At 35.3% G+C, this 15,160-nt stretch overlaps 1 protein-coding gene across 1 annotated transcript in view; it reads right to left on the reverse strand.

The window, feature by feature from the left end:
- Ralyl (RALY RNA binding protein-like) overlaps window positions 1–15,160 on the reverse strand; it is a 672,761-nt gene that overhangs the window by 63,801 nt on the left and 593,800 nt on the right. The window contains exon 6 of the mRNA XM_013012428.1: window positions 13,954–14,117. Coding sequence (XP_012867882.1) covers window positions 13,954–14,117 — 164 coding nt within the window. The remainder of the gene's footprint in view (window positions 1–13,953; window positions 14,118–15,160) is intronic.

A 15,160-nucleotide genomic window follows, 5' to 3' on the forward strand; every position in this document is an offset into this window, starting at 1 on the left:
GGGGTTATAGGTATGTACCATCATACCTAGCCTCCCTAGTATTTTCTACATAGCTGTTCCCATTCTAGATTTTCAGCATTTAATCTAAAAAGAAAATAGGGAGTAATATAAAGTTAACAACTTTTCAACTTGACAAGTAGGGTCATTAAAAATAACAAACACATCACTGCCAACCGTAAAAGTAAGTTTATTTTAAAAGAGCTTCAAAAGTATAATTTCATGTTTAAAATGATTATTAAAAATATTAAATTTTATGAACAATATGATAACTATATTTATAAAATGACTGCATTGCCCTTATTTTGCTTAAAAACAAAACATTGACAGTTTTGTCCCAAGTGCATAGCCAGAAGTAGAGGGAGGCTTCCTCAGCCTCTGGGGTGAGATTTTGGATATCTGTGCCTTGGTTTAGAGCTATGCTCCCAGATCTGGGGACCACGGCTTGCTTCCAGCCTTTTCTCCTTTTCCCCCTATTGTTTATTTTTCAGCTTTGTCGGTTTACAAGCTTAGATATTTCCCAGAAATATCTGAAGAAATTAGGATTTAACTTGATTATTTAGTATTCAGGAAATAACAAAAGACAGTAAAAAGCCAAACAGAATCTATATTTGCTTGAAAGAAAAAAAATGTCAATTAAGCATACAACACACACACACACACACACACACACACACACATATGGCATCATATAATTAAGTTTCAAGGAGGAAGTGTTTCTCCAATATAAAAATGAGTAACCCTTCAATTTTGAAAACAGGTTTTTACAAGAAAGCAAACTTTTCTTTATGATACAAAACAGCTAACACACTAAAAACTACAAAAACTGGGGCTCTCTGGAGTATTCTTGTAATCAAGCACTGAATTGAAAGGAGAATACAGTTTAAAACAGAGAATCACTGTTTATGCCAATTATTCTAGACATCAAAGGACCATTGTTGAATTGCAGCTAAATTTGAAAATATCATCTGTCACAGTCACAGATTGATTCTGCTGTGAGGAATGATACTCATGTCTTTGATTGAGCCATATTGGGTATTTATATGTAAAGCCATTAAATGTAATAGAAAACATTTTATCTTATAACAGATTTCAACGCAGGGAAGTGTAACTGTGAATGAAAATAAACAGAATCTATTTCTTAGTGAGTGGAGCCACTCCTTAGCCCAGTAATGTGGTTGATGAGTGTTAATATATTGTAATATATTGTTATAGTATCTTATTGTATCATTAATACTCTGCAATAGGAAGACTACATAAGAAGACAACTAGAAATCTAAACAAATCAACTATGAAGGTTTTACATATCCCTGAAGTTAAGGTTTAAATTTATGAGTAGGATTGTAGGAATATTTTTCAAGACCAAAGCTAGATTATCATACAAATTTAGTGTAATTAATTGTATTAATTCAAGTGTTTAGGGAAAACTATTCCTTTTGCTATATTTGAGGGTTGGAGTGGCAATGGGGTTTGAAATAAGGTTTCCTGATTACTAGACACATGCTTGAGCACTTAACCATTCCCTAGATCTTTTTGGCTTTAGTTATCTTTCAGGTAGGGTCTTGTGCTTTTGTAAGGGATGGGTTTCAGACTAATCATCTTACCTTTGGTTTCCTGAATAGTTGGAACAATAAGGCTTATGCCATCACACAGTCTGTTGATTGAGAAGCAAGTATTGCTGACTTTTTTCACTGTCTCAAATCGTGATCCTTCCTATCTAAGCCTCTTGACTAGCTCGGATTCTAGGCATGAACAACTGCTCTCGGTCCGACAATTTCTTTTCAAACAAGGAAATCAGGAGAGATTCAGTAAGTTCTTTCCTTCTGCCTGCCCCATGAAATATTGAAGTGAGTCTCTAGCATTTTTCAGACTACCTGCCTCTTTTCTTGGAATGAACAAGACATATTGATGAGGGTCTTGCAAAGTGAGCATTTGAAATAGTCTTGGGTGCTTCTACAGCAACTGTGCTAGTTAATTTCTTGTTTCATATAATATCTTGGTGCTGTCCTTTGGAGAAAATCTGCCTCTTACTTGGCCCAGAGGGCTAAAGCTCTCCTCTGAAGTCACTATCTACAGGTGTGGGCTGGTTTCTGGGTGGAATTCCTGGAGTGGGCTACCTCTATGCCTAACATGGTGTACTCTGTGATCTTTCTTTGCTTTCTCTATCTTTGTTTCCTTCTTCTTAACATTTTCTCTATGACACAGTGAATTATTAAGCCCTTGTTTGTTTTTACTTCATTAAAACAGATGTATATGTTACAACTTTTATTTAAAATAAATTGTAGTTCTGTTTTCTAATATTTTCTGAAATATGAATGTTAATTCAATGCAATCCTTCCCATTTTGATTGAACTCTTATTGAGCCTCTGCCTTCAGTTTTCCTGGATTGTTGTTCTCAAAGGATTGTTTATAAGCCATAAGTCTTTTTTATTCAAGTTTCTTAAGATATTTTCATTTTCTATAAGGAAAAACTATGAGAAATATATACATGCATAAGCCAGATTCTTTAAACTGTTACTCAAGCTCTGCTGAAACATTCATTTGCATATTGCATTTGTTTTTTTTTTTAAAGCAAGTCCTTCCTTTTGAACATTTGAATGTATCAAGTGGTATATGGAATTACACAGGCTGTAGTTCACGTCTTTGACCTTGGGGAAAGTTACATATATTCACTAAGGTCCAAGTAGGTTTCTTCATTTTTGTAACCTCCACCCTACCTTAGAGGACTTTATGTAAGAATTTAACCACTTAGCACGATGCCTGAACACCACCAGAGCCAATAAATAGTAAAAGCAGCAACTATTATTAATTCATTTATTACTTTTATTTTCAATTATTTATATTATTATATAAACACACCTATCTTATCAAGGACTGTCTCCCCAAATGTGTTTGTCAACATGGTGCCTATCTTGTAGGACTTAAATCTCATCTTTCTTATGATACCTCTTCCATTAATCCATTGGAGGATGAGTTTCATCTCTCTATTAAATGGCATCTTACATTCAATGACACATATTTACTGCTTGTTGATTCTTATCTGTAAGCTAAGTTTCATACTGAAGCTTCTAAAGATTACTTTAAGGTCCGGGCCTTGAAATTAGTCCTCTTTTATTTAAAAATGTTGTTAGAGATTCAAGAAAAGAAGTTAAATTACAAAAACTTTCTGTATTCTTATTACAAAACGTATCCTTAAGAAATGATTCAAATTCTTAAACAATAATAATCTCAGGTCTCTCATAACTTTAAAAGAAGCACTTTGGAAACAAATGGTATTAGTAGATTTGGCCCTCTGGAACTAAATTCCCATGTATTCAACAAGTATATAGAATTCTTTCTCTCTTTGCTACTGCATCATTAATATAGCCCAGTCCAGTGTCTTCAACCCGGAGATACAGGCATGGGATGAAGAAGACATGTGAGACAGAGAGGAATCCATGCAAAAACATGGGGTATACTTGGGGTGTACAAATGCACACCAGAGTACATATAATAACAAAGGTGTCTGCCTAGGCACCAAGCTGCATGTAGTTGAAGTGGGGTGAGCAAGTGAAGAAGAGAAGATATAAAGGCAGCAAGTAAAATGAAGGATGGAGAAGAGAGAAAAGGACCTAAGGAGGATTGCATTGAACCTTGCTGGCCAAGGTGAATACTTTATTCTAAGTGGTACTGGAAACAGTTTTCAGAGTTGAAATGCTCTGTTCTGACATCCTGTTGTGAAAAGCTTATAGGGTACTGGACATAATAATTTACCATAGATATGATGACAGACAGGAGTGGACCAATGTATTAGCACTGGATGCTATGAAGTAGGTGGATTTTGTATACACTTGCTTTTTTATTTTAGTAGACTTTAAAGATTGATGGGACATAACTCTAAGGTTGGAATTAGCAATTACTAAAATAGGGAAGATCAGTTTTGTGAATTTTGAGATGTCTATTAACATCCAAATATAAATGAAAATAAGAAGTTAGATATATGAGTATGAAGTTTAGGGGAACTGGGAGCTGCCATGGGAGATAGCAATTCAAGTTAATATGTACAATAAATCTCTTCATCGGAATGTATACCTATCTTGAAAATACCATTTTTATGAATCAATGTCTTTTGAACCTTTTTTTTCTAAATAAGTTATATAGCAATAAATATTCAAAATAAGCAAACATTCTGACATTATAATGTTTTGTCCTGTTGAGTATAACTGACATTTCTTTGGGTGATTATAGGGCTTGAATCTAATATTATTAAATAAGATCAGCAAAGTGATAGGAGAAAAAAAGAAAAGAAATACTTAAGGTAAATTACTTTAGCTTGTTTTCAGGCAAGAATTACCCTAGAGAAACTAGGAGGTAGGTTTCATCATACAGATAACCTTAAATATTTTTCTTGTAGATCAGTGTACTGTGAAAAGAAAAACAAAAAGAGAGAGATCATATTAAATCATTTCAGACATTCTGTCTCTGAAGAGTTCACTGATTTGGTGATAAATGTTATTACATTCTGATACAGTCAACAAAATGATGACTGTGCCTTTTGCTGAAACCTGAGATATAATCTAAAAAGGAAATTAGGCATGTAGGAGGATACAGCTGCCTATATCAGAAAATGTGCACATCTGTGATTTATGGGGTGAACAGCGTTTCAATTTATTTTAATCACCTTTAGGTTAAGTCTATTGGGGCCAAATAAAGAATTTTCAGTTCACTGTGGAGATCAGTAGTTACTGACAGAGACTGTGCCCTACTGAGGACATTCTGCAGTATCTTGAAGGACTTTTGAGTATTATGACTTAGAAGGGATGACTACTGGTATTTTAATGGACATTTGGTCTGTTCAAAAATCATACAACACACAGGAAAGTCCCTGGCATCACACAAAGAATGATTTGTCCTCACAGGAGGACAAACAGTTCTTGTAGCCACAGTCTTGCACCTTCTAGCCTCCCAAGCCAGAAGCTGGGTAACTTTTTTTTGAGGGGGGTGGTCCAGTTGTGGGGCCTGAACTCTGGGTCTGGGCGCTGTCCCTCAGCTCTTCAGCTCAAGGCTAGCACTCTACCACTTGAGCCACAGCGCCACTTCTGGCTTTTTTTTTCTGCTTATGTGGTGCTGAGGAATCTATCCCAAGGCCTCATGCATGCAAGGCAAGCTCTACCACTGAGCCACCTTTCCAGCCCTGAATAACTTTTATTGCTTATAAATTACCTAGTTGATAACAACAGAAAATAGACAAAGGCACTAGTCTTCATAATTACACACCCTTCACCAACACATACTTCAACGATTTAGAAAATCTAAGGATGTTTTACTTTAGATAATTTTTAGTAATAATTTACATTAATTCATAATACTTTTATTTTTCCAACCCTTTAATACATTATGTAAGTATAAAGAATAAATTTGCACAGATGTTAACTTATCTATCATTGCCATACACACTATTTTATCAACAGGAAACTAGAGAGTATGATGATTTGCATGAATTTGTCAAAGTCACATAAACTAATGCATATGGAGTCAGGCTAAAACCTAGATCTTCTCTTTGTAAACTATGTCATTCTATGCTAGCTGATGTGAAAAATATGATCATCAGTTTTAGTTCTTTTCTTTATTATGGATTAAGAAGTTTTGCATTTAATTAAGTCAGATGTGGAAAAAAATAACCCCCAAACTCCCCATTTCTGGAAATTTTTATCATTGCCACTTCATTTCTTTTGGCATATGTTTGTCCATTTCCACTTACATATTTTAAGTAATTTAATACAAGGAAACTAATTTGCCAATATTAAAAATAGTTTTCAAAAGCCAGAGGGCATTACAAGATTTTCTTAAAGTAAGTTGGAGCAATTAGTTAATTGGCCAAACCTTTCCCACCCTGTGGAATTGCCTAAAAATTAAATACATTTGCATATGTATATCTTTATAATACCTATGCCTATGTACATCTATACTCATTGTTTTTATGTATTTTTAGGATAAGAAAATAAAATGGGGGGCTGGGAAGGTGGCTCAGTGGTAGAGCGCTTGCCTTGCATGCATGAGGCCTTGGGTTTGATTCCTCAGCACCACATAAGCAAAAAGAAAAAAAGCAGGAAGTGGCACTGTGGCTCAAGTGGTAGAGCGCTAGCCTTGAGCTGAAGAGCTGAGGGACAGCAACCAAGCCCAGAGTTCAGGCCCTACGACCTGAAACCCCCCCCCCCCAAAAAAAAGAAAATGGAAATGAATTAATTTCATTCAATCACTATTCATTAATTGCATACTCTATGCATCCATTCATCTAGCTTTCACTAGGAGTTGAATATATACAATGACATTTAATCCTTCTGATAAACATAAATAGCATATGTATTAAAGTGGCTGTAGAGATGTATGCTAAACATTAGAGAAGTTAAGTCAGATTACTTAGAAAAGAGGCAACTAGACCAAGTTTACACTGGCTGCCTAAATCAAAAGTCCTAGTTTATGCTTGTTTATTTGTTCAGCCCATGCCTATCTCAACACCTGAGTCATGAGCTTCATATGTTGAAACACCTTCTTGGTCTCCTGGAGTTTGTAGGCAGGGGAGGAAAAATTATGTCAGCAATTTATGATGATCAAATAATGGAATGACAATGGAAAATCTTCTATTACTTAATATTGAAATGATCTCCCATTTTCTGTTTTTTTTTTATTCAGATTGTATGAGTCTTTAATGAGGGATCATGTCTAGTTTGTCTATGGAATTTTAGTTCCTTAGGGGTCCTATCTGTTTTATCTATGGAAATTAATACTTGTCATGTGGTTGCTACTGATTAATGGGACATATGGCAACTATGTGGGCAAAGAGAAGACTAATTATTTTTGGTGGAGTTTGATAAGTGATTGTAAAACAATAGTCATTGATTCATAACTAGAAAGATGTTTGGATTTCAATCAGCAAGCAAAGAAGGTCTAATCAAAGGAAATAGCAGATTTTATTAGTTTGAAAATGAAAGTCATATCCTCCCCCCACAGTATAACCCAATGCTTTCACTGTATTTGATGTCGGTATAATTTGTGGAGGGGAAGGGGAAAAACAAATCGTTTAAATAGGGATACAGGTAGACTCATTGCAACAATGAGATGCACAAGTCATTATGTAAAAAACGAACTTTACAACTTTGGTGGGGGGGGTGGGGAGAGAATGGGAAGGGATGTGAAGGGGAAACAAAGGAGGAGGCTACAATGCTTGATAAGAAATATACTCATTATCTTGCCCATGTAATTGTAACCCCTCTGTACAGTATTTTCACAATAAAAAAGAAAAGAAAAGAAAATATATGTCAAACTGATTTCTCTTAAAGCTTGAGAATAGGCCAGACTTTGTCCCCTAACTTCGCTAACTGACTTCATGCAATCTGGAATTAATTTTCTCTGAGCTTCAACATTTCTAGAGTTGTGGTTCCCAGTCAACTGGAAAACAGCAAAAATGCAAGAAGCAGGAGAGAGCATGTGTGCAAGTCACATTTAATTTGAATACATTTTTAAAAAAATGGAGAGATTAGATGAGAATTGAAATAACTAAGATGACACAGAAGAATGTAAGTAATATAAACTGAAGAAAAACAACTAGTTTGGTTTTGAGGACAAGAATGTCTTTATATCACAGAAGGGTCTAAAATTGCTAATACCATGGCAATTTTACTTGCGCCACTCTTGACAAGGACAATCATTAATGATGTTTATTTATGGTATACAACATAAAACAATAACAAGAACAAAACTTTTCAAAGATAAAACAAAAGGCTTGCAGGCAAAGATACATGAACATGAATTTAGAAAGCTTGATTCAATTAAGCTAGAAAAATAGTAAAGAGATGGGTTAAAAATGGAATCGCTAGTGCTGTATCAGTTCTTCTTGAGACATGCACTAAATAGTCTGGATTCCTATTTGGTAAATGGCTGTAATTTAAATTTTACAGGTTTTTTGTGATTCAAGGGTTTAATTTTTTGGTGATTCAGGGCCTTATACTTGCTAGACAAGCTACAATTTCAGCCATTTTCTGTCTTACCTATTTTTCATATCTTTTGCTTTCAGCCAATCTAGGACTGTGATCATTCTACATATAATTCATGTACATCTGGGCTTATAGGTAGGTATGTGACACCACACTTAGGCCATTGGCTGAGAGATGGTCTTGCTAACACTTTTGTTGGTCTTGAAATATAATCCTTCTATGTCTTCTAAATAGCTGAAATTGCAGGTGTGTGACTATGCCTAATCCCTGGTTTTGAGTTTTGAATGAGAAATTGGTGACATATTTGATTTGGAATAGTCTTAGGGTTGGATGTAGAGTTAATGAGGTTAGAGTAGATAAAAAGTCAAGGAAATGAGTCGAAAGAATAGGCAATATTTTCCTTATTAGGACCTAATGTTGAAAGAAAAAAACATAGGGAAGAGGCAGAAGAAAGAAGTACTATTAAGATTGCTCAATAGGGCTTCGTTTTGCTGCCTTTTTATAATTAAACAGTGAAAATTAGTTACTTTTTGAGCTACTAGTGGGGCTCAGAGAAAAACAACGACATAGAGAAAACAATAACAACATAAAGAACAATAATAACAATAACAACAAAGAAAATAATCTAAAATTTGCATAATCATATTTGCTATAAAGACTGTTGAATATTATGCTATTTGCCTTTTTCTTCTATCTCTCAATCTGGTTATTGATGAACCACATTAAAGTCTAGTGAAAAAAACAAGAAATGTATTTAGTTGATATAAATACACTGTAATTATATGATGTGGTTGATTTACTATGTGATTTTAATTTTAGTGAGATATTATTGTTATATGTTGTGCTATTTAGTGTTCATTCAGTCAGATAAGCCAGTGTAGACTGGAAATTGAAATGTACCAGGATGAACTAAATGGCTTAATTAAATAATCCTCATTTCATTACTTTACCATGTCCAAGAATTTACTATTAAAATAAAAAAGTAGAGAATTCAAAGATCTCTACCTTTTGTGTATATCATTCATGTCAATAGCTATCATGTTATCCTCTTTGAAAATTCCTCTTTTCAAGTCCCACACCTTAGACTGTGACTCTATTTTGATGTCAGATCTTTAACAGGGAATTAAGATGTAGTCATTAGAATGAGCCCTAATCTAGTATGATTGGTGTCCTTACAACAAGAAGAGATTTGGACAAGCCATCCCCAGAGGGAAGGGGATGTAAAGACACAGCATGGCATCTTCAGGCTGAGGAGAGTCTTACCCCAGCTCTTCCCCTTGTAGCATCAAGAAGAACCAGGCTTCTGTCACCTTGATCTCCAACTTTCAGCTTCCAGAGATGTGAGGAAATAAATGTTTCAGCCATCCATATGTCTGTACTCTGAGATGGCATCCTTAGGCCATGAATAGGTACACATCTGAATTTTCTAACATCTCAGTTCAATAACTTAGTACCTTGCTGAGAATCTTTTCATTTGCCCCTTATCAAATCTCAACCCTTTAATCTTCTCCAGTTTTTCACTATCCTGTTATCAATTTCAAATTTTCTTTTGTTTATCATAACGTCCCCAATGTCTTCACTGACACGCCTAGCAATACATCTTTGTGTCATATAATAACAGTACTAGTGGTTATTATTATTACTACAACCATGATGGTTTGTTATCCATTAAAACATTCATAATGTTAGTCACTGCATAAGAGCTCTACCCTCTGTGAAGGGGACAGAGTCATCATTCCAACTTATAAATGAGGCAATAAATACAGCAAGTTTAAAGTTTGCCCCAAAACACCCAGCTAATAAACAACAGAGGCACTGTGGGCTTCTATGTATAGCAAATTTACCTTCCATGCCTTTAACAGCTGTGTCCAACTGCATTATCAAAACCAAAATCAACTTCACTGAACACTGATCATGTGCCTAAGCAGTTTATATGCATGAGCAATTTCATCCTCACAAGAACTACTGGATTATACATATAAACTGTTTGCACTTTCCAGATAGAAGACAGTCATATGGAGATTAGAGAACTTCCTCCAAGGCCACAGACCTCAGACAGACAAAGCCTCTGTTCTCTCAGACACAGCCTTCTGGAGAGAAGACTCTCTCTCTCATTCTCTTTGCAAATCCACTAAACTGAATTCAAAATCTAGAGGCTCAACTCAAAATCCTTCCGTAACTCCTCTGGACCAACGGTACTTTCTCTCTTTAAGGTATCAGAACAAAACTATGTACCCAGTTTTCCAAAGACAATCAAAATTCTGCCTTCAAATTTTTCTTCACTTTAAGCTACTCAGCTTCTAGCATTTTATTACAGCATTCCTAGGGAACTAGTGTGGAAAAGAAGTTCAGAAACAAAAGAAGTGAACACCAAAAGAGCCACCTTAGAAAGATAAAACAAAAGCAAAAGCATCAAAGCAAAATTCAAAGAGAATAATTGCGAAAGGAGATTTTTTTGGGGTGCAGTCATGGGGCCTGCACTCTGGGCCTAGGCACTGTCCCTCAGCTCTTCAGCTCAAGGCTAGTGCTCTAGCACTTGAGCCACAACGCCTCTTTCTGGCTTTTTTCTTTTTGCTTATGTGGTGCTGAGGAATTGAACCCAGGGCCTCATGCATGCAAAGCAAGTGCTCTACCACTGAGCCACCTTCCCAGCCCTCAAAAGGAGATTCTAAAGTATAAAATTTACAGTATTCCCAGAACACATGGAAAAGCTGTTGAAAGTACAGAGGCTCTATCCTTTGCTTTGAAATACACTGCCTGCCATTTCACAGCTTTATGAGTTTCCAGATGTGTTCTGATATTATTATGTCTCATTCTCTACATCTATAAAATAAGAATGATATGAAGAATGCCTCACTGGGTATATATGAGGATACACAAATTAATATGCAAAGTACTGAAATAATATTTGTCACAAACTATAAGAAAATATTAGCTATTGTTTTTCTCCTATTATTATGCTTATAAATAATTATATTAAAATACCCAAGGAAGGCAGAACACAAAACAACATCTCAAGGAAAAAAAAAAAAACTTCATAAAAATCACTACCATGACAGAGAACTTTACTTTCAGAATTTGACATATAAATCTGCTACCAAAAAAATCAAGTCTCAGTGGGATCTGGTAGTACAACAAATAATGTAATGCTACGTTCACGATTCTATATTAAGAGATGGAAATGTATTCTTTTTTTGTATTTATTTAGAAAATGTGATTCTTATGGAACCAAAAACAAGTCTGCAATGGGAGATCTTTAAAGTTCCCATCCTCTCTTAATGATAGAATAAAATCACAAATAAAAAAGAAGGAGGCCAAAACCAATGACTTAATTATTTGAAAACTGAGATATTTACTTCAAAAAAACTTCCAGGGCTGGGAAGGTGGCTCAGTGGTAGAGCACTTGCCTTGCATGCATGACGCCCTGGGTTTGATTCCTTAGCACCACATAAGCAAAAAGAAAAAAGCCGGAAGTGATGCTGTGGCTCAAGTGGTAGAGCGCTAGCCTTGAGCTGAAGAGCTGAGGAACAGCACCCAGGCCCAGAGTTCAGGCCCCACAACCAGACCCCCCCTCCCAAAAAAAATAACTTCCAAATCCTCTAACTCTTTTTTGGACTCTCCTCAGTAACATAAGGCAACTGAAAAATTGAGTTGTACATGGTTACATCTGATACAGAATGTCCACAAAGGAAGCAAAGTATTTTTCTAACTCATTACTAAGGGAGGTACCATATAATTAGGGAACTTTTGGGGATGTATATTCACATTTATAGTTACAGATTAAAAAAAATCCTATTGGTATTTAGACATTGAAGGTCAGGGACGTTCAATGTTTTTATAAAGCTCAGGGTGCTTTTACGCAATGTAGGCCTGTCCCAGCTATATGTCAGTAAATTTTCCATTAATCAGCTCTGCTTTAAAACTGACCCAGGAGGAAGAAAACATGATGCTTTTTGCATATTTCAATTTCGAAGTAAGTTAGTATTACTAATGGCAGAAAGTATTTATAAACTTAGCAGGCAGTCCAGTATTCACTTTTCAAGAAAACCAATTTCAAGAACTTTCTGTTCTTCTTTTTTTTTTTTTTTTTTTGGTCGGCCGTGGGGCTTGAACTCTGAGCCTGGGCATTATCCCTCAGCTCTTCAGCTCAAGGCGAGCGCTCAACCACTTGAGCCACAGCGCCACTTCCCTTTCTGTTCTTCTTAACAATTATCTAAGACATATATTACGTATATTGGAGTGTAGGTTCCTTTTTCTTTTAATTTTAGCAGTATTGGGGTTTGAACTCAGTAGAATGTTTAGAGACTGCAGCAGAAACTCGCTTCCTCTTATTAATAAGACTCCAAAAGGAATTCATCTTTATTAATAGAAAAAGAGTGGATAAACAAAGGCACAGAGAACTGCAAAATTACTTAGTTTGCTATAGAGGCTATATTAATTTAGTTAAATTCTCAGTGGAATTCTTAGCACATTAAACCATAGAGTTTCTAAGAGCATCAATATATTTTGCTCCCTGAACAATTTTTGTAAATCTAGTTTCATGTAAAAACAAAATAACTCAGTCAAAGTTTCAATGCATAGCCTACAAAATGAACAAAAACAAAAGAAGGGGGGATTGGGAGACAGGGATGAGTGTGCAAAGGGAAGACATTGATCAAAGATGTATTGTGTTCATCAACTGCTTTGTTGAATGGCAACTCCTTTTTATACCTACTTACAGATAATTAAAAAAATACCAACCAAACACAAAACAACATAACTCAATAGGGATTCTGAGTCAGTGATTCATAGTAGAGGGAAAAGAGCATAATGACTAAATGACTTACTTTTCTATCATTTACTTGCTATATGACTTTCTATGTTTGCTAACTAATTAAAGTGGTTTAAGAGCTTAATTGTCTGAAAGGACATTGAACTCAAAACTGCCATGTTGAATTGAGCCCCCTTTTTTGTACAACTACATCATCATCATCATCATCATCATCATCATCATCATCATCAAAACATGGGATGCAGAATCAAATACGAAATTCCAACAATGGCTATTAAGCTGTGATGGGACTCTTATGGTATATCTCCAGCTATACTCCTTCTCCCCCCCCCCCCACACTCTGATGCCTCTACACACATTTCTTCATTGCTCCTTAACTATTCTAGTTTACCTTCTTTTCACTGATCATTCACTCTGCTTGGATTACTCAATCTCACAGTGTCAGAACTTCCCATTGTCTGTCTTTCCCAGTCTCTACGCAGTCACCCCATGAAATACAGCACTCACAGATTTGTAGCTTTATTATTTTTCATATTGAGATGATATTGACTTGCTGTCTACCTGTATGCTGCTAGAGTGTGATCTCAAGGAAACAAGGGGTTTTGTTATTTTTTTTCTTTAAGGAAAAGCATCTTAACCAAAAGAGTTCCCATGAATCAGTCCATATAAGAAGTTAACAGTGTGCTTAATTAAAAAAGTTGGGTCTCTATTTTTTACTGATTACTGTGAAATTATAGCTAGTGTTTTATTTTTATAATAAATATATCTCCAGATGTTATCTTTCATAATCATTTACAATATTGTAGTGAAATATGCTATTAACTTCTCTACTGGGTAATTTGTCTACCATTTATCCTAATTATCCTAATGTTCAAATATTCAAAACTCATACTAATTTAATACAATGTTTATGCTAAATTTCATATGCTGGTTTATGAAAAGATAGTAAACAGACTATTTTTAAGTGAAATTGTTTTCTCATTAAAAGAGGCATGCTCTATTTCAAGACTTTCGTATATTAAAAAAGTAAGTAGGCTGAGAGCACCAAATTACTTGGTTGATGAAATTCTTTAAAAGCCAGTCCTAGGTTCCATAGGTCTGATCATGTCTAATTACCTACCTCAATAACGTTTCTCTAATCATAATCTGGTTAATTTATTGACTACATGAATTCAAAAAGTGAATAAAAAGTAAACGAAGACCACTACTTACATTTCGAGCCTGAGGAAGAAGACCCACTGACAGCAGATCTGGATCCTCCCTTCATGGAAAAGACTCCTTTTCCCCTTCGAGTAGTGGAGACCGCCACTCGGGGGCGCTTCAGGGGAATCACAGCGCGGGGAGGAGGAGGCACACGGCCGTGGTAATCAAATAACCTTCACCAAACACAAATCCAAAAAAGAGTTGGTTTGCTGCTTCAATTTCAGTATATCTGTGCAATTATTAATAAAATGGCTTACTATAAAACCTACGATAAATATGTGCTTGTTCTTGTGGCAGTCAATGTTTTCAGGACGATGGGGTCTGACCTTGAAGATGAACTCATTTGTCTGATAGGATAAACAACAACCAAGGACCTTTGTCCAATAACACAAACGATTTGTTGAAGCTACACTCAGTTTTGTTGCCCAAACACGTCTTTTCTTGACTAAACAGATTTATACTTCTTTGGAACAGGAATCTTCCTCTCACACCGCAGATACTTATTAGCATACCAGCTTGTGGGAGGAAATAATTATACAGAATCACGAACAAAACAAAGTAAACAATCCTCTGATCAGAAACCAGAGCTTAGAGGAAACAAATAGAAATAAAACTAACTTAAAAGAAAACAAGGACAGAAAAATCAATCTGGTGCTCTAGTTCCCCCTAAGGACTTGGAAGTAATCAAAACCTCCTCCAAATGCAGAAGCAAAGCTTGAATAAAAAGGAGCTGGCAATAGGAACCCATTTTATTGACTAAAGCACCACTAGGAAATATTTATTAGGGCATATTTTATTATTCGGATTATTTGCCAGCTGTGCAAAATGACACTAGAGATTGCTATTTAGAGTAAACTAGTGAAAAACTTTTCAACTCCCCCCTAATATCACCAAATCTAATTTTATTAAGATATAAGAAATGATATTTCCCAAGAACAATGGATTTCTAATGAAATGTAAGAATTGATATTTCCCAAGAACAATGGATTTTTAATGAACAATGAGGGCAATAAAACTGAAAAGTTAACTCATTTATGGAGAAGTGTAATTCAAAGATTCCAGAGCTTCATATCATTCTTACTGCATATTCATTTATATCGTTTTTTTTTACATGACAGCATATTTGAATAGCCTAAAAGGTCACAGAAAAACTACTAGGATATATTTACTCATTTATTTTTTAAAAACTATCTGCTAGAAAACATGGCCTGTAATT

Source organism: Dipodomys ordii, unplaced genomic scaffold (assembly GCF_000151885.1).
Source record: "Dipodomys ordii isolate 6190 unplaced genomic scaffold, Dord_2.0 Scaffold17, whole genome shotgun sequence".
In the NCBI taxonomy this organism is placed as follows: Eukaryota; Metazoa; Chordata; class Mammalia; order Rodentia; family Heteromyidae; genus Dipodomys; species Dipodomys ordii.